The 20,214-nt window shown below is 45.2% G+C and overlaps 1 protein-coding gene across 8 annotated transcripts in view; it reads left to right on the top strand.

Moving 5' to 3' along the window:
- robo2 (roundabout, axon guidance receptor, homolog 2 (Drosophila)) overlaps positions 1-20,214 on the top strand; it is a 583,693-nt gene that overhangs the window by 470,085 nt on the left and 93,394 nt on the right. For 7 of the 8 annotated variants that reach the window (XM_014163401.2, XM_014163406.2, XM_014163404.2 and 4 more), the window contains exons 6-8: positions 9,959-10,095; positions 13,030-13,041; positions 17,234-17,358. In XM_014163401.2, the coding sequence (XP_014018876.1) occupies positions 9,959-10,095; positions 13,030-13,041; positions 17,234-17,358 (274 nt within the window). The remainder of the gene's footprint in view (positions 1-9,958; positions 10,096-13,029; positions 13,042-17,233; positions 17,359-20,214) is intronic. The other variant, XM_014163402.2, reaches the window with a different exon arrangement.

Below are 20,214 nucleotides of genomic sequence, written 5' to 3'. Positions count from 1 at the left end.
TGATATTGGCAGAAAACTTAAATTCTTGTTAATCTAACTGCACTGTCCAATTCACAGTATTTACAGCTATTACAGTGAAATAATACCATGCTATTGTTTGAGGAGAGTGCACAATTTTGAACATGAAAAGTTATTAATAAACAAATTAGACACATCTGGGCAGTCTAGATACAACATTTTGAACAGAAATGCAATGGTTTGTTGGATCAGTCTAAAAATGTGCACATACACTGCTTTCATCTAATGGCTAAAATCTAAATTGCACCTGGGCTGGAATAATACATTATGGCCTTTCTCTTGCATTTCAAAGATGATGGTACAAAAAAATACAAAATAATGGTTGGTTTTTTCTTTGTATTATCTTTTACCAGATCTATTGTATTATGTTCTCCTACATTCCTTTCACATTTCCACAAACGTCAAAGTGTTTCCTTTCAAATGGTATCAAGAATATGCATATCCTTGCTTCAGGTCCTGAGCTACAGGCAGTTAGATTTGGGTATGTCATTTTAGGCGATAATTGAAAAAAGGGGCGGATCCTTAAGAGGTTTTAAAATCACCATTGGCCTCATGGTGAAATCCCTTTGCTGTGTCCTTTCTCTCAGGCAACTGAGTTAGGAAGGACGCCAGTATCTTTGTAGTGACCGGGTGTATTGATACGTCATCTAAAGTGTATTTTATAACTTCACCATGCTCAAAGGGATATTCAATGTCTGCTTTTTTATTTATTTTTATACATCTAGGTGTCCTTTTTTGCAAGTTATTGGTAAAACACCATCTGTGTTTGAAATGTACTGCTCGACTAAAGGAACCTTACAGATAATTGTATGTGTGGGGATGAGGTGAGGTAGTCATTAAAAAGTCATGTTAAACACTGTTATTCCACACAGATGGAGTCACTAAATGTAACACCAGAACCAGAGCCAGCCCTGAAAGATGCAAACATGCTGTATGTATGTGCCTGTGCTTGTGGGTAAGGCTGATGTGCATGTTGGCTTAATGTGTGTGTGTGTGTGTGTGTGTGTGTGTGTGTGTGTGTGTGTGTGTGTGTGTGTGTGTGTGTGTGTGTGTGTGTGTGTGTGTGTGTGTGTGTGTGTGTGTGTGTGTGTGTGTGTGTGTGTGTGTGTGTGTGCGTGTGTGCGTGTCAGTGGTGGAAATGAAGGAAATGAAAATGAAAGATCCCAAAAGATCAACCACTTTGAGTGATGTGAGGAGAGGCTACTGTTTACTGTTCATCAGAAAAGGTTACACTGTCCTTATTAATATGATAAGCTGCAGAAAGAAAGACAATTAGATCCCCCCTTCTCTCCCTTTCATACATGTCTTGCTGCCCCCACCCAGCCTGTTGGCATAGACTAGAGCATGGTGTGTGTGTGTGTGTGTGTGTGTGTGTGTGTGTGTGTGTGTGTGTGTGTGTGTGTGTGTGTGTGTGTGTGTGTGTGTGTGTGTATGTGTGTTTCAAAGGATGATTGCTGGAGCCTCAGCTGAGTAAACAGCTCTTTAATGTGCTCAGTGGCTCTAGCTGCCTCTCAGGCAAACACAGACACTGGCACACAGACACAGGTCCTGGCATGGGGTAAAGCAGGGATAGGGTGGTCAACAGAGGCCTAGTAGCACATTTACAAGGTTGTAGTGTATGTTGTTGTATTAGGGTAGGGTAGCTTTAACGCTGGTATAAGACGAATATGGTGTGAACTAGACCTGTAGATCTGTAGAACTTGTGTATAACTTCCATATGGCTGGAAGAGGGAGGTTTCTATACATCATTCAGTAATATGGAGAGGACGGAGCTCATGGAAATCAGTCTGCCACATCTGCAAGCCAGGATGGGAGGAACAGAGAGGAACAGAAATTCAGAGAGATTCAGAAGAGTCAACTATAGCGAGCTCCAAATCCCAGAGAACGGACTTGGACATGGTGTGTTTTTATCTCCCAGCTCTCTCTGTGTGGCCCAAATCCCTTTCTCCCTCTCTCTCCCTCCTCTCTCTCCCTCCTCTCTCTCCCTACCTCTGACCCCTGTGCCCTCATCTTATCTGAATCCCACCGGCCCAGAAGCCCATCTGTATTCAGACTCAGTCCCCCTGACCCCAGAGCTACAGCCCCCCAATACCCCACACTGCCTTTCAATATCCATCCTTTCCTTTCTAATATAGCTTTGTCTCTGCATGTGTATGTGCGTGCTTCTTCATATGTGTGTGTGTGTGCATGCGTGTATGCGTGTGCGTGTCTGTGTGTGTGCGTGTGTGTGACAGAGTTGTGGTGGGTGACATGATTCTACTGAGCTATTTACTTTAACTTCCTATTCTTGTATTATTTCTGTTTGTTTTTACATTGTTGAAAAGGAACCTGTAAGTAAGCATTTTGTTGGACAGTGTATACCATGTTTTAATCCTGTAAAAATGACTAATAAAAGTGGAAAATTCTCTTAGAGAGAGCTGTTAACGACATTGCTGTTACCAACATTGCTGTTAACGACAGTGTTGTTAGAGGGTGTTGTTAACGACAGTGTTGTTAGAGAGTGTTGTTAGACAGTGGTTTTAGACAGTGTTGTTAGACAGTGTTGTTAAAGACAGGGTTGTTAGACAGTGTTGTTAAAGACAGTGTTGTTAGACAGTGTTGTTAGACAGTGTTGTTAACGACAGTGTTGTTAGAGAGTGTTGTTAACGACAGTGTTGTTAGAGAGTGTTGTTAGACAGGGTTGTTAGAAAGTTTTGTTATTCAGTGTTGTTAGAGAGTGTTGTTAGACAGTGGTGTTAGACAGTGTTGTTAGACAGTGTTGTTAAAGACAGGGTTGTTAGACAGTGTTGTTAAAGACAGTGTTGTTAGACAGTGTTGTTAAAGACAGTCTTGTTAAAGACAGGGATGTTAGACAGTGTTGTTAAAGACAGGGTTTTTAGACAGTGTTGTTAAAGACAGTGTTGTTAAATACAGGGTTTTTAGACAGTGTTGTTAAAGACAGTATTGTTAAAGACAGGGTTTTTAGACAGTGTTGTTAAAGACAGTGTTGTTAAGACAGGGTTGTTAGACAGTGTTGTTAAAGACAGTGTTGTTAAGACAGGGTTGTTAGACAGTGTTGTTAGACAGTGTTGATAGACGGTGTTGTTAAATTAAAGACAGTGTTGTTAGACAGTATTGTTAGAAATTGTTGATAAAGACAGTGTTGTTAGACAGTGTTGTTAGAGAGTGCTGTTCGACAGCATTGTTAAAGACAGTGTTGTTAGACAGTGTTGTTAGAGGGTGCTGTTAGACAGTGTTGTTAAATTAAATACAGTGTTGTTAGACAGTGGTGTTAAAGACAGTGTTGTTAGACGGTTCTTAGAGAGTGCTGTTAGACAGTGTTGTTAGACAGTGTTGTTAGACAGGGTTGTTAGGCTGTGTTGTTAGACGGTTCTTAGAGAGTGCTGTTAGACAGTGTTGTTAGACAGTGTTGTTAGACAGGGTTGTTAAAGACAGTGTTGTTAAACAGGGTTGTTAAAGACAGTGTTGTTAAAGACAGTGTCGTTCAATTAAATACAGTGTTGTTAGACAGTGGTGTTAAAGACAGTGTTGCTAGACGGTTCTTAGAGAGTGCTGTTAGACAGTGTTGTTAGACAGGGTTGTTAGGCTGTGTTGTTAGACGGTTCTTGGAGAGTGCTGTTAGACAGTGTTGTTAGACAGTGTTGTTAGACAGGGTTGTTAAAGACGGTGTTGATAAAGATAGGGTTGTTAGAGGGTGCTGTTAGACTGTGTAGTTAGACAGTGTTGTTAAAGATGGTTTGTTAGACAGTGTTGTTAGAGGGTGCTGGTAGACAGTGTTGTTAGACAGTGTTGTTAGACAGTGTTGTTAGAGAGTGCTGTTAGAGAGTGTTGTTAAAGACAGTGTTGTTAGACAGTGCTGTTAGAGAGTGCTGTTAGACACTGTTGTTAGGGAGTGCTGTTAGAGAGTGTTGTTAGACACTGTTGTTAGAGAGTGCTGTTAGACAGTGTTGTTAGACAGTGTTGTTAGACAGTGTTGTTAGAAGGTGCTGTTAGAGTGTTGTTAGAGAGTGCTGTTAGAGAGTGTTGTTAGACAGTGTTGTTAGACAGTGTTGTTAGAAGGTGCTGTTAGAGTGTTGTTAGAGAGTGTTGTTAGACAGTGTTGTTAGAGAGTGCTGTTGGACAGTGTTGTTAGAGAGCGCTGTTAGAGAGAGTGTTGTTAGAGAGTGTTGTTAGACAGTGTTGTTAGACAGTGTTGTTAGAGAGAGTGTTGTTAGAGGGTGTTGTTAGACACTGTTGTTAGAGTCGGTGTTGTTAGACAGTGTTGCTAGAGAGTGCTGTTAGACAGGAGCAGCAATGTTGACCCTCAGTTTTCTGTCATTCTTCAGCTCCGCAACTCAGCAGAAAAAAGCATGGCATGCTACGGCTTCTGTCTCCATTACTTCCACTGATATATATATATATATATATATAGATACATCTGGTATTCATGAGTGTGATGGTGTGTGTGTGTCATCCTGTGCTAGCATTAGACTGAATCTATTATACTGTGAGTGCCTACAAAATAAAGTCAGCCAGTTAAATGAAAGACATACTGTAGCAGAAAATAGCAGAGAACTATACAGGGTCTTTAATTAGGAAGTGGATACAGGTCATCTGTAATGTACCAAGTGTATAGATAATTTAGCCTCATCTCTGACGGGAAAATCTTCAAATGGCGCCTGTCTCCTTCATCTCATGTGAGGAAAAAGAGTTTGAACATGTGAACACGGGGCCTCCCGAGGGACGCAGCAGTGTAAGGCACTGCATCGCAGGGTTAGGGGAGGGGATGGCCGGCCGGGATTTCCTTGTGCCATCGTGCTCTAGCGACTCTTTGAGGCGGGCTGGGCACTTGCAAGCTGACATCGGTCGCAAGCTGGACGGTGATTCCCCCGACACATTGGTGCGGCTGGCTTCCGGGTTAAAGAGAGCAGTGTGTCAAGAAGCAGTGCGGCTTGGCAGGGTCGTGTTTCAGAGGACGCACGGCTCTCGACCTTTGCATCTCCCGAGTCCGTACGGGAGTTGCAGCGATGAGACAAACCTGTAACTACCAATTGGATATCACGAAATTGGGGAGAAAAAGGGGTAAAAAATATAGATAAAAAAAGAGCATGTGCCCTTTGTCTCTCTCTCTCACACACACACACACACACACACACACACACACACACACACACACACACACACACACACACACACACACACACACACACACACACACACACACACACACACACACACACACACACACACACACTGTCAGTGAGTGGTTCTTTGCTATAGAGTTTTTCCTGCTGTATCTTCCTGTAGCGTTTCAGCGTCTGTTCAAAACCACTCTGACAAACTGTAAAATGCCTTGCTGTGGTTACCATGGTGCTTTGGGTAATGGCAGTCCTCTAGGTAGAAGATGCACAGACCAATTTTCCTGACTTCATTTTCCCCTTGGAGAAAATTTGTTGCAGTATCATAGACACATTTTAAAATGACGTTTAAGAAAAGGACAAGAACAATATACTGGGGTCAGCTAACCCTAACCTAAACCATTAGGGGATAAATACATAACTGATCTTAGATCAGTGTCTAGGGGTAATAGCACTACACTCTGCATGGTTGGTAGACAGCAGACTACAGCTACGGGACAAGCCAACCATTGTGAGGGGAGAAGAGGTGAAGGAGTGGGATGAGAGGGAGCAAGGGAGTACAGCTCTGCCCTAGAGCCCGACAGAGGGAAGATGAGAAGTGATAAGGCTGGTTAATTGATTCCGTCCTGCAGTTGACAAGCTCTCAAAAGGTTACCTGGCTGCTTGGATTAGGCTCAGGTAGAGCCTCAGTCAGAGTTTGTGAAACAGGATCACTCTGCCCTGTCTATCAGAGCAGAGGAGAGAGGGGACCTTGTCTCTGAGCTACAGCCACACAGTCAGAGTCAGGAGAGGAGAGGAGAGGAGAGGAGAGGAGAGGAGAGGAGAGGAGAGGAGAGGAGAGGAGAGGAGAGGAGAGGAGAGGAGAGGGAGCTGTCCTCAGTCCCATACCTGAAACCTGGGAGACTGACTCATTCATGTTACTGTACAGCATCTGTACAGCACCTCACACACACACACACAAGGACAGATAAGGAATGAGTAATTCAGTACGACACCACACATACACTTGACCACACACACACACACACACACACACATGTGATAAGAAGCTCTCACAGTGAGACAGCAAGGACACTTCAGGTGACACACAGATGAGTGTTTGAGAGATCTCCGAGTCCCTGTGTGGTGTAGAACTACTGTAACACTGTAGAAACTCACATCTCCAGCAGCAGCAGCACAGTTTGGAACTCAGAGCCCACAGTCCAGTACTCAGTATAGTCTTATCTATGTGGACCCTGCCCTGTGTATCAAACACCTCAACCATCTGGACCCTGCCCTGTGTATCAAACACCTCAACTCTGTGGGCCCTGCCCTGTGTATCAAACAACTCAACTATGTGGGCCCAGCCCTGTGTATCAAACACCTCAACTCTGTGGGCCCAGCCCTGTGTATCAAACACCTCAACTCTGTGGGCCCAGCCCTGTGTATCAAACACCTCAACTATGTGGGCCCAGCCCTGTGTATCAAACACCTCAACTATGTGGGCCCAGCCCTGTGTATCAAACACCTCAACTCTGTGGGCCCAGCCCCATGTATCAAGCACCTCAACTCTGTGGGCCCAGCCCTGTGTATCAAACACCTCAACTATGTGGACCCTGCCCTATGTATCAAACACCTCAACTCTGTGGTCCCTGCCCTGTATATCAAACACCTCAACTATGTGGACCCTGCCCTGTGTATCAAACACCTCAACTATGTGGGCCCAGCCCTGTGTATCAAACACCTCAACTCTGTGGGCCCAGCCCTGTGTATCAAACACCTCAACTATGTGGACACAGCCCTGTGAATCAAACACCTCAACTATGTGGACCCAGCCCTGTGTATCAAACACCTCAACTATGTGGACCCAGCCCTGTGTATCAAACACCTCAACTATGTGGACCCAGCCCTGTGTATCAAACACCTCAACTCTGTGGGCCCAGCCCTGTGTATCAAACACCTCAACTCTGTGGGCCCAGCCCTGTGTATCAAACACCTCAACTCTGTGGGCCCTGCCCTGTGTATCAAACACCTCAACTATGTGGACCCTGCCCTGTGTATCAAACACCTCAACTCTGTGGTCCCTGCCCTGTGTATCAAACACCTCAACTATGTGGACCCAGCCCTGTGTATCAAACACCTCAACTATGTGGACCCAGCCCTGTGTATCAAACACCTCAACTATGTGGACCCAGCCCTGTGTATCAAACACCTCAACTCTGTGGGCCCAGCCCTGTGTATCAAACACCTCAACTGTGGGCCCAGCCCTGTGTATCAAACACCTCAACTCTGTGGGCCCAGCCCTGTGTATCAAACACCTCAACTCTGTGGGCCCAGCCCTGTGTATTAACAAACCAGAAAAATGCTTCCTTGTCTTGGCATGTGTTTACATTCCCATCACTCGACATCTCTCTGCATATGAAAGCTAGTAACTTTGTGTAGGGGTGTGCATGGTACTGTATGATAGTGTATACTGTACAGTACAGTGTGTATTTCACTGTGAGTGTGTGTGTATTTCTGTGTGTTCTGTAGTTCAGAGCGAGGGAGAGGCCAGGCAGTAGGGTGAACTTGTCTCCTCTCCTCTCCACAGCCTTTCCATATTCCATGTAATTACATACCTAATCTAATAGAGAACACAGCTGTAGCCCGAGCCAGCTACAAGAAAGAGCTACTCTTTCCCCCTCTCTCAGTGTGTGTGTGTGTGTGTGTGTGTGTGTGTGTGTGTGTGTGTGTGTGTGTGTGTGTGTGTGTGTGTGTGTGTGTGTGTGTGTGTGTGTGTGTGTGTGTGTGTGTGTGTGTGTGTGTGTTTTACCCGCCAGCGTTTTCAGTGTTCTCGTAATCTTAGCTGATTTGTTCTAGGATGACAGATTGATTGAGTCACGTTTCCCTCTAAATACATTATCCACTAACCTGGGGTGCATTTAGATAAACTGATAGTTGGAAAAACCCAAAACAAAACACATGTTGTATGATGTTGGTCAATATGTTTCTGATTGCTGAGTGTGTCCATGCATGGATAGTCATGTGTGGGAACTTGTCAGAACAATACAGCTGTTTTCATTCATACCAACGATCACAATGGGCATCTGTGCCTTCCTGCATCCTCCCTAAACCCCCTCTTGTCTTCTGTCTCTTCCGCCCGCCACTGTCCCTCAGTCAAGAGTTCATCTTTACAGTGGTGTTGTTCCATCTCAGCCTGAGGCAGTGTAGGAGAAAGACTATTAGGTTGTTAGTTTTCCATCAGACAGGGTCATCTCAAATGGCACTGTGTCATTCCTTTGGAGGCCGCTCTCACTATTCAAACAATAATAGCTTTATTCCCCTCCCTACCTGCACACAGCCTGCTTTGCCCTGACTCCCATGTCTCTCTCCAAAACAAAGCATTTAGTCATGACTCAGTCAAATAATTGTTATGGTTTGTTTAAGGGCCAATGTGATACAGTAGGTAGAGCTGCCAGTCAGGGCGGAGGAATGCACTTCAATAAAGCTGCCTTTGAAATATTTGCTCAAGAAATGTAATAACATGAGGGAGAGAGGGAGAGAGGGGGAGAGAGAGAGAGAGAGAGAGAGAGAGAGAGAGAGAGAGAGAGAGAGAGAGAGAGAGAGAGAGAGAGAGAGAGAGAGAGAGAGAGAGAGAGAGAGAGAGAGAGAGAGAGAGAGAGAGAGAGAATTAGTTTAGCAGCTGCTGGTGGCACGGGGCCATCAGTACACCTTAGACCTGAACTGTGGGGCTGTGGGGTCTCTCAATAAAGAGCATTTGAAACATTTGCTCAGGAAATGTAATGACATGAGGGAGGGAGGGAGGATTAGTTTAGCAGCTGCTGGTGGCACGGGGCCATCAGTACACCTAAGACCTGAACTTTGGGGCTGTGGTGTCTCTCTACACACCACATCACTGTTCTCAGGTAGATACAGTATGGAGATTTTGAGTTTAAACGTAGACCAGGTTTCAGATTTTGGTGGAAAAATGTTGGTAGGAAGCAAGTATGGCTTGGTGCTTTGTCTCTTCAATGCTCTCTCTGACAGACTGGGTTCAGACTGTTGTTTGTCTGTCAGACAGCCTTCACACATCCCCAAACCCACCCCACCTAGTCCCCGCCAACTCAACACAACACTCACATTGTCATGCTAACCCCCTTTCCAATTACAGACCAGGGCAACAAATCAAACCAGCATCCTTCTCTTGTCAACTACCATACAACCCCCACAACCCCCAACCCCTCTCTCTCGCTTACACACACACACACACACACACACACACACACACACACACACACACACACACACACACACACACACACACACACACACACACACACACACACACACACACACACACACACACACACACACACACACCACCTCTCATCTCAGCCTGTCAGACATCTCAGACCACAGCAGAGGTTTGGGATCAGAGGACAGCTCGAACTCTTCATCACAAAATAAATGTAGTCAGTCTTTTCTTTTTTTAAGGGATGGCACCAGCACCCCATAAAGGACACACACACCATTATAAATACTGAAGTGGTGTTGGGGTTTCCAGTTGGAAGCAGCCCTTTCTCTGTACTGTGTGTCATTGTTGAATAATTGATCCTCCTTTCTTCTATGGTCACAATGAACAGTGTTCTTTCTAAATACAGTTTGTTCTCCAGGAGGGGAATGCTGCATGTAAGTTCTCTCAGAGATGGTGGTGAAGGAAAAGGTCCCATTTAGTCAGCTTGTCATAATAAGCTCCACAAGGCTTGAACAGATGGGTTCCTTCTACACTATGTATTAGCTTTGGACAACAAAAAGATTCTCAACAGGAAACATTTCATCTGACGGTGTTGTGTGTGTTTTCCCAGGTATGAGATCAAGTATGACAAGGAGGACTACCTGCTGAGAGTGAGGAAGGCGTCGGCCAGCGACGAAGGCACCTTCACCTGCCTGGCAGAGAACCGCGTGGGCAAGGTGGAGGCCTCTGCCAGCCTCACCGTCAGAGGTGAGAGAGGGATGCCCCCTGGCGCTCACCTCTTTCAGTCTTTTACTGTAGAACCCTGAGCAAGTTCAGAACGCCAGTCACAACAGCTTGGCATCTTACAATAGTTTTAGTTTATCAGAAATGGGGGTTAGTAAGAGCTAATTTCACTCTCCATAGAAACAGAAACAAGTTATTGATTACTAGTAGTACAACTAGCAGTATGGTTGATCTACTGTGGAACAGTGCTGACTGCCACAGCCAATAAAGACATTGTCTGTCTATGAATCCATTTAATTATTGACTCACGCTCCAAACGGAGAACACAAACACACACACCTTCCCATGGTGGTCTGCTATCCATATTATCCCCCCAGTCACTGAAGCCACTGAAGCCAAAGTTAACTGGTCTACACCGCAGAACTGAACAGTAGGAGTGCAAGGTTAATACACATTTTCATCATAATCACCCCCCCTCTCTCTCTGTCTCTCTGTCTCTCTCTGTCTCTCTCTCTCTCTATCTATCTCTCTCTCTGTCTCTATCTATCTCTCTCTCTGTCTCTCTCTCTCTCTCTCTCTCTCTCTGTCTCTCTCTCTCCCTCTCTGTCTCTCTCTGTCAATTCAATTCAATTCAATTCAATTCGCTTTATTGGCATGACGTAACAATATACATATTGCCAAAGCTTATTTTGGATATTTACAATATAAAAATAAATAAAAAATGAGAATCAAATATTGTCAACGGGACAACAGTAACAACAATAACCAAGGGTCTAAATAACCATACATTCAACAATAACAATAATCATACAGTAGAGGACATGTGCAGGTTGATTGGTCTGTCAGACACTGTCCCTCATCTTATGGCCGGCAGCAATGTAGTGCGCTGCCAACCCACAGCTCTCTGCGTCCTCCCCCAACAGGACGGGTAGCCTATCCTCATCAGAGAGGTCTTTGAAACCTTGAATAAGGGTTTCAAATTTGGGGAAATGACACTCTCTAATTGTTTTATATTTTTAACATTTTGTCAGGAAATGCAGCTCCGTCTCAGGTTCTGCTGTGGTGCAGTGGTTGCACAGCCTTTCCTCTACAGGGAGCCAGGTTTTCCTGTGTCTACCCTTCTCAATGGCAAGGCTGTGCTCACTGAGCCTGTACTTTGTCAAAGTTTTTCAACGTTTTTTTTCTCTCTGTCTCTCTCTCCCTCTCTCTGTCTCTCTCTCTCTCTCTCTCTCTCTCTCTCTCTCTCTGTCTCTCTCTGTCTCTCTCTGTCTCTCTCTCTCTCTCTGTCTCTCTCTGTCTCTCTCTGTCTCTCTGTCTCTCTCTGTCTCTCTCTCTGTCTCTCTCTCTCTCTCTCTGTCTCTCTCTGTCTCTCTGTCTCTCTCTGTCTCTCTCTGTCTCTCTGTCTCTCTCTGTCTCTGTCTGTCTCTCTCTGTCTCTCTCTCTCTCTCTCTCTCTCTCTGTCTCTCTCTCTATCTCTGTCTCGCTCTCTCGCTCTCTCTCTCTCTCTGTCTCTCTCTCTCTGTCTCTCTGTCTCTGTCTTTCTCTGTCTGTCTCTCTCTGTCTCTGTCTCTCTCTGTCTCTCTGTCTCTCTCTCTCTGTTTCTCTCTCTGTCTCTCTGTCTCTCTGTCTTTCTCTCTCTCTCTCTCTCTCTCTCTCTCTCTCTCTGTCTCTCTCTGTCTCTGTCTCTCTGTCTCTTTCTGTCTCTCTCTGTCTCTGTCTCTGTCTCTTTCTGTCTCTCTCTGTCTGTCTCTCTCTGTCTCTCTCTCTCTCTCTCTCTCTCTCTGTCTCTCTCTGTCTGTCTCTCTCTCTCTGTCTCTTTCTGTCTCTCTCTGTCTGTCTCTCTCTGTCTCTCTCTGTCTCTCTGTCTCTCTCTGTCTCTGTCTGTCTCTCTGTCTCTCTGTCTCTGTCTCCCTCTGTCTCTCTGTCTCATTGTTCATCCATTTTTACTAGTGTATGTATATGAGCCCTGCTCAGGGGGCTGAGTGTAGAATACATGATATGCAGACAGACAGACAGAGACAGAGAGACAGAGAGACAGAGAGACAGAGAGACAGAGAGAGAGAGAGAGAGAGAGAGAGAGAGAGAGAGAGAGAGAGAGAGAGAGAGAGAGACAGAGAGAGAGAGAGAGAGAGAGAGACAGAGAGAGACAGAGAGAGAGAGAGAGAGAGAGACAGAGAGAGAGAGAGAGAGAGAGAGAGAGAGAGAGAGAGAGAGAGAGAGACAGAGAGAGAGAGAGACAGAGAGAGAGAGACAGAGAGAGAGAGAGACAGAGAGAGAGAGAGAGAGAGAGAGAGAGAGAGAGAGAGAGAGAGAGAGAGAGAGAAAGAGAGACTCTCCACTAGCTCTTCTATTCTTAATGTCAATATGGTGCTAGGTTTCAACAGCTGTTGCCCTGAATTAAATATGAAGACTGCATCTTGGTTTATCTCTTTCTAGTCTCTAGTTGTCTCTCTCTCTCTCTCTCTCACTCAATGATTAACACACACCCTGCCTTGCTGTTCCAAACACACACCACCCTTTGAGCTGCAGAATTCATTATTGCAGACAGAGATCCAATAACAAGAAGACTTCAGAGCCCCCATGTTTTCCTGCTCTTGTCTGAGTAAGACTATGTTGATGTTAACAGAGCCTGGCCTCCCAGAAATACTATTGATCTAGTCAATGATCCATTCCATCACAAGGAGGTGCTATATTCAGATTGGGCATCCCTAACAGTTCCACGGAGAGTGTGCAATAAATAACAATGGATTGGAAAATCCCTTTCTATAGCATCTTATCTGTCATGCTTACCCTGTGCTGGAACTGTGTACACCAACACGACATGTCATTCATTCAACGTTTTGATTTCTGTTTTCTTATTTCTCATCATCATTTTTCTTCTCCCCTCTGTTTGTATGTTTGTGTTTGTCTTTTGACTTCCTTATTTGTTTTTCCACCTCTCCATTGTTGTGTGTCTAGCTCGCCCTGTAGGTAAGTACCATCCTAATGATCCCAGTCCATCCTGCATGTTCTCTCCATACACACACCTGCACCTCACTGCCTTGCAGAGTGTAACCGACCCTCAGCCTACTGTATTAACTAATACGGAGGTTGTATCACCACGTAACACACCTTTACCGTCAAACCCTGTATGTTTATCTCAAATGGTTACAAAGGGGACTATTTAGTACTGTCATCAGCTTTAGCCTCACTTACTAACCTGGTAATGAACTAATCCCTCGCTCTCTAGAGTACCTAGGTTATGAATCCGTACTGTAGCGTGTCTGTCTAAGCCATAGCTGTCTCTAGCTTCCCCTAGTTGTCCCCCCAGGACCCAGTGCACCCGGGGCTTTTACCATCCATGTCTTGAGGCCATCTGCGAGACTTGGCCCTGGCACACCGACATGGGATCTACTTGTCTTGGATAGAGTTGCTTCCTCTGGTCTGGGAAATAAAGTAGGGCATCTCAGTAGTTGTTGCTGTTTTATTTCCTTACACATGGATCTGGAGGAGACATGGAGTCAGGGCAATTTCAAACTCTTGGAAGTGTTATGTCTTCCAGTACAGTAGATGGTTTTGGTGAAAAGTGTCAGTTTGAGCTGTTTGGGTTCTGACATCTGGGAAGAGATACTGGGGAGAGAGAGACAATTGTGTGTAGGGGAGAAAGGGGAGAGATGTGTGTAGCTGTAGGGCAGGCTGAGAGAGGAGAGGTTAGGAAGAGGGGTGCAGGGGTGCGTGTCAGAGCTAGCTTGACTGGCAGAAGGAACCCTGACGTTGGAGGAGTGGCAGGACCTTCGTTGCCAAAACAGCAGAGGCCATCCCCAAATTGCCATGAACTGTCAAGTTGCAGGAACATTTCAGAAATGAAACATTCAGCCTGCCCGTAAGAACGAGACAGTAATTGCTTTTGACTTATGAATAAAATATGATTGAATGTGGGATTTAAAGAAGTGAGAAAACAATGCTTGTGTATCTGTTGGCCTATCCATTTGTTCATGGCTGTCTCATTTTACTATGAATCCCCTCCAACCCTGGGTAGATGTGTCTTGTCATGAATTAAATATGGGGGTTTGATCATGCGTCAGCCTTGGAGGGGACAGAAAGGAGGCTATCACTAGTCTTTAGGGTCCCTGCATCAAACAGTGTGTTAGACAGCTTCACACACACTGCTGGGTTGTCTCGTCTGTCCCTCACTGGCCAGGGTACTGCAGACTTTAAATATTTATTACTTGATGGCCCCCAATCCAACCCAACCTCATCACATCATATCTGACCTGCTATCACAGCTGGATTTCCTGCTCCTTACCAAACACAACAAGGCTACATTGCTCTATGTTTGTGTGGGTGCTGCATGTATGAGAGATTGAGGTGGATTTAGGGAGACAAGGAGAGAGTGATACAGGAAGATACAGATAGAGAGGAGAGACAAGGAGAGAGTGATACAGGAAGATACAGATAGAGAGGAGAGACAAGGAGAGAGTGATACAGGAAGATACAGATAGAGAGGAGAGACAAGGAGAGAGTGATAAAGGAAGAGATGGATAGAGAGGAGAGACAAGGAGAGAGTGATAAAGGAAGAGATGGATAGAGAGGAGAGACAAGGCGAGAGTGATACAGGAAGATACAGATAGAGAGGAGAGACAAGGAGAGAGTGATAAAGGAAGAGATGGATAGAGAGGAGAGACAAGGAGAGAGTGATACAGGAAGATACAGATAGAGAGGAGAGACAAGGAGAGAGTGATAAAGGAAGAGATGGATAGAGAGGAGAGACAAGGCGAGAGTGATACAGGAAGATACAGATAGAGAGGAGAGACAAGGAGAGAGTGATAAAGGAAGAGATGGATAGAGAGGAGAGACAAGGTGTGAGGGCAGCAATAGAGAACAGCTTGTAAGTCGTCAAACACTTTGAGTGAGTGCTCTGCTCTAATGCACTGTTCATTGGATTGGCCAGCCAGAGAGAGAAAGAGATGGAGGGAGACAAAGGGAGAGAGAGACTGTGATTTAGGTGCTCTGTATCAGAACCAACGTTGTGAAATGCAGCAAGCTATCTAAACTGAGGAGAGCCAAACAGGAAGGCTGTAAATCTATAGCCATCTGTAGCATTCCTAGCTGTGTGTATCTTTGACAAATACACTTTCCCAAAAAAGGGATTACATGGAGAAATGAGCCAAACGGGATGAGATTTGCCCTGACTGGAACCAGCTGGGTTGTCAGTGGAAACTTACACGGGAATCAGAATAAAAGCCTGTCAATGTATGTTTTATAGCAACAAGTCCAGTGTTTTCATATAATGATGTCATATGAAGCAGCGTTATATGGTCTTGTTGAAAGCATTGTGATCATGCATTTTAAGAAATGTCTCTTTCTTCTGTTGGCTATTCCCTCTGCTGCTCGCCATACCAAATATTAACAAAGTTACAGATGCCACTACTGCTTTGAAATCTCTCACACAACAGTAGGAAACCTATTTGTAAGTCACCTGCAACAACAGTGTGGTCTAGACTGTCAGAGATGGAGTCTGTGGTTGGAACTTAGCTCGTACCACTATTCTCTTTCATTTCATTTGAACATGATCAAAACTTACTAAGTGCTGAAGGACTTTATCCTCAGCTGATGAAAAGTGAGAAAAACGTTTGACTGATAAAGGGATGTCTGGGTTATACTTGACTGAAGTTTGGGATTGGTGTCTATAATTGGTTGATTTGAATTTCCTCTGCGGCATGCCTTTCCTCTCTGAGTTTCTGAGTCTCTGAGTCTCTGAGTCTCTGAGTATGAGGAATTTTTTAGGAGTGTAAGACCTAACATCTCACCACCATCACAGGCCAACCTAGTGTGGGGCCGAGAGACGTTAACACTGATAATCCCAACCAAGTGTGGTCAACAGCCCACATTAGATAAGACTTGTGTTCAGCCATTGGACTTTTGTCATTAAATGAGAATGGTTTGTCATGAAATCAAATCTCTTATACGAAGGCATCTTGAAGTGTGAAAATGATCTTGATTGTAAGATCAACAGTAAAAGTGTTTTACTTTAGATAATGAGGAAGTAATGCCTCATTGAGAGCAGAAGACAGAGAGAAAAGATGGCCCCGTATACAGCATGTCAGTGGGTGTCCAGGAACACAATGAATCCCTCTGGTTGTTTATTTGTGTAGGAGAGAGTCGATGTGTCTCGGGGATTTGCCAAGTGTGCTAAAGTTTGGCCAGGACACATTTGTTTATGTTGCATTACAACACATTTAGATGGGCCGGGAAACAGCGAGAGTGGAATGAGACATCCCAGATGTAATATCTCTCTGCTGGATCCTTGAGTGTGTCTGCTCGGTCTGCCCTCACTGACGCACTCCTTAATTGGCTTCTGGAGGGTCCAGTTGAGTAATAAAGATACTTTTCCTGGGTTGGTGAGAGGGAGTGTAGTGCTTGGCTGTTGGGTGAGAGCGGGGTTAAGAGGGGGTAAGGCCTGTGTCCTCCCCCTGAGGGACCCATGAAACAGAGACAATTAGCTGGTAGCTGTTAGCTGCGTTCTGTTCATTTATTTCATTCTTTCCTCACAAGGTTTTCTCTCTGTCTTTCTTTGTGTTAAGCCTAGCTACATTATGTCTACCTAACTCTCCTGATGCCATTATGACTGAGACAGTGCTGCTGTTTGTGAACACTGAAGACTGTCATTCATTCAGCTCCAGCCTGGATGAATGGCCTTAAGTGGTTACCGTGGCGTTATCGTGACAGTCCTTGGTGTTTGTTTTCCAATCAGAATAAATGGAAGGAACATGCTGCATGGAAGCTCTATACACTGTTAGAAAAAAAGGTGCTATCTAGAACCTAAAAGGGTTCTTCGGCTGTCCCCGTAGGAGAACCTTTTGAAGAACCTTTTTTGGTTCCAGGTAGAAACCCTTCAGTTCCAGGTAGAATAATTTTGGGTTCCCGGTAGAATGCTATGTGGAAAGGGTTCTACAGGGAACACAAAATATTTCTACCTGGAATGGTTCTGCCATTTGAACAGCCGAAGAATCCCTTTGGAACCCTTTTTTATAATAGTGTAGGACATGCCAATTTTGATTTGTCCTTGTGGTGCCTGACTGTTCTTTTGCTTGAACACCCCACACTCCCTTGATCGTGCCCCATGCTTCAACTCTGTCTAACTCTGAATTGTAACCCTGGTGTTTCTGCCCTTTGACCCCAGCTGCACCCCAGTTCGTCATCAGGCCGCGGGACCAGATCGTGGCCCAGGGTCGCACAGCAACTTTCCCCTGTGAGACCAAGGGCAACCCCCAGCCTGCAGTCTTCTGGCAGAAGGAGGGCAGCCAGGTAAGAAGAGCACATAAACACCTCTCAATGACCCATAGCAGGGCCAGGAGCTTTTCCTGAACACCCGACCTGACCAGGAAAAGCATGGTAAGGAAAAACTACTGGTCTGTCAAACATCTTGGTCCAGTCTTCATCTACTGGTCCTGTACTGTAAAGAACTGTAAAACAGCTTGGTCCAGTCTTCAACTACTGGCCCTGTACTGTAAAGAACTGTAAAACAGCTTGGTCCAGTCTTCATCTACTGGTCCTGTACTGTAAAGAACTGTAAAACAGCTTGGTCCAGTCTTCATTTACTGGTCCTGTACTGTAAAGGACTGTAAAACAGCTTGGTCCAGTCTTCAACTACTGGTTCTGTACTGTAAAGAACTGTAAAACAGCTTGGTTCAGTCTTCAACTACTGGTCCTGTACTGTAAAGAACTGTAAAACAGCTTGGTCCAGTCTTCAACTACTGGTCCTATACTGTAAAGAACTGTAAAACAACTTGTTCCAGTCTTCAACTACTGGTCCTGTACTGTAAAGAACTGTAAAATAGCTTAGTCCAGTCTTCATACCTCTGTATTTACAAGAATGTTCAGTGTTTTTTCATCCAGTGTGTGTCCATCATGCATTATTTATGACTAGCAGTTATTACTGTGTTACTGTACTGTCCAGTGTTATCAGCACACACACCACTTAGATTGGATAATAACCATGTGGTTGACTGTGTCGGGAGGACTCTGCTGTGTCTATGATGTCAGTCTGTGTGACACTCAGCACCCCGGCTACACGAACTCGCTCTATCTTCCATCAGTATCTCTGGCACACACACACAACACACCAGATACACCTTTGTGTGGCCAGCGAGGAGGTAATCAGTTCCCATGACACCGTGCTGATAACAGTGATCCTACCCTCACACAGAGCAGAGCAGATAGTCCTTCACATAGCTGGAGGTCCTCATAGTCCACACAACAACAACAGCAGTAATTAGGAGCCTGCCAGGACCCGTAGATGAACCAGGGATATGATGCAGCTCTGGCTGGGAGTCACACACACACACACACACACACACACACACACACACACACACACACACACACACACACACACACACACACACACACACACACACACACACACACACTACGCGTGCGCACACACGCACGCACACACACACACACACACACACACACACACACACACACACACACACACACACACACACACACACACACACACACACACACACACACACACACACACACACACACACACACACACATGGAGCCTGAGGCCAGACAATTACAGCAAAGTGCCACTCAGAGATTGGAAAGGGGTGGAATACACATTTGCATGCAAAACACTCACGCCGATACCCAACACACAGACCCACTTGCTGAAACCTATTCTCAGCCCATTCTCACATCAAAGTAAGTGATGAATCCTATCTGACTCACTGTAACAGGGCATACGAGCATGTACATACAAAGATCAACATTCATTTACACCAGTATCCTCTCAGTAAATAGACTCCCATGTACTGGCACTGTGCCCCAGGTCTTTTACATTGATTTCACAATAGCCGGGTCACACCACTATGTTCCCTCTCACTGTTTCTTGGTTTATTGATGCTTCATGCATTTTCTATCCCCATCGCCCTCTGTCTCTCTGTCTCTTTCTCTCTTTCTCTCTGTCTCTCTTTCTCTCTTTCTCTCTTTCTCTCTGTCTCTCTGTCTTTCTGTATCTTTGTCTCTGTCTCTCTGTATCTTTGTCTCTGTCTCTCTCTGTCTTTCTGTATCATTGTCTCTCTGTCTCTCTGTCTCTCTGTCTTTCTGTGTCTTTGTCTCTCTGTTTTTCTGTATCTTTGTCTCTCTGTCTCTCTCTCTCTCTGTCTCTGTGTCTCTGTCGCTCTGTCTTTCTGTATCTTTGTCTCTCTGTCTCTCTCTGTCTCTCTGTCTTTCTGTCTCTTTGTCTCTCTGTCTCTGTCTCTCACTCTCTCTCTCTCTCTCTCTCTCTCTCTCTGTCTCTCTCTGTCTCGATGTCTCTCTCTCTCTTTCTGTCTCTGTCTTTCTCTCTCTCTGTCTCACTCTGTCTCTCTCGGTCTCTCTCTCTCTCTCTCTCTCTCTCTCTCTCTCTCTCTGTCTCTCTCTGTCTCTCTCTGTCTCTCTCTTTGCCTCTGTCTCTATGTCTCTTTGTCTCTCTCTGTCTCTCTTTCTCTCTCTTTCTCTCTGTCTCTGTCTCTCTCTGTCTCTTAATCTCTCTCTCTGTCTATCTCTCTCTGTCTCTCTCTCTCACTCTGTCTCTTTCTCTCTGTCTCTCTGTCTCTTTGTCTCTCTGTCTCTCTGTCTCTTTGTCTCTTTGTCTCTCTCTCTGTCTCTCTGTCTCTCTTTGTCTCTGCCTCTCTGTCTCTCTGTCTCTCTCTCTCGCTGTCTCTCTGTCTCTCTCTGTCTCTTTCTCTCTGTCTCTCTGTCTCTGTGTCTCTCTGTCTCTTTGTCTCTTTGTCTCTTTGTCTCTGTCTCTCTTGCTCTCTCTGTCTCTCTCTCTCTGTATCTCTCTCTTTGTCTCTCTTTCTTTCTGTCTCTCTCTCTATCTGTCTCTCTGACTCTTTGTCTCTCTGTCTCTCTCTCTCTCTCTCTCTCTCTCTCTCTGTCTCTCTCTCTCTCTCTCTCTCTCTCACACACTCTGTCTCTTTCTCTCTGTCTCTCTGTCTCTCTGCCTCTTTGTCTCTTTGTCTCTCTGTCTCTCTGCCTCTTTGTCTCTCTGTCTCTCTGCCTCTTTGTCTCTCTGTCTCTCTTTGTCTCTGTCTCTCTTTGTCTCTGTCTCTCTTGCTCTTTCTGTCTCTCTCTCTGTCTCTCTGTCTCTCTGTCTCTTTGTCT

This window comes from Salmo salar, chromosome ssa20 (genome assembly GCF_905237065.1).
Source record: "Salmo salar chromosome ssa20, Ssal_v3.1, whole genome shotgun sequence".
NCBI classification, from domain to species: Eukaryota; Metazoa; Chordata; class Actinopteri; order Salmoniformes; family Salmonidae; genus Salmo; species Salmo salar.
Note: the sequence above shows the minus strand (reverse complement) of the source record. Positions and strands in the feature narration are given on the sequence as shown.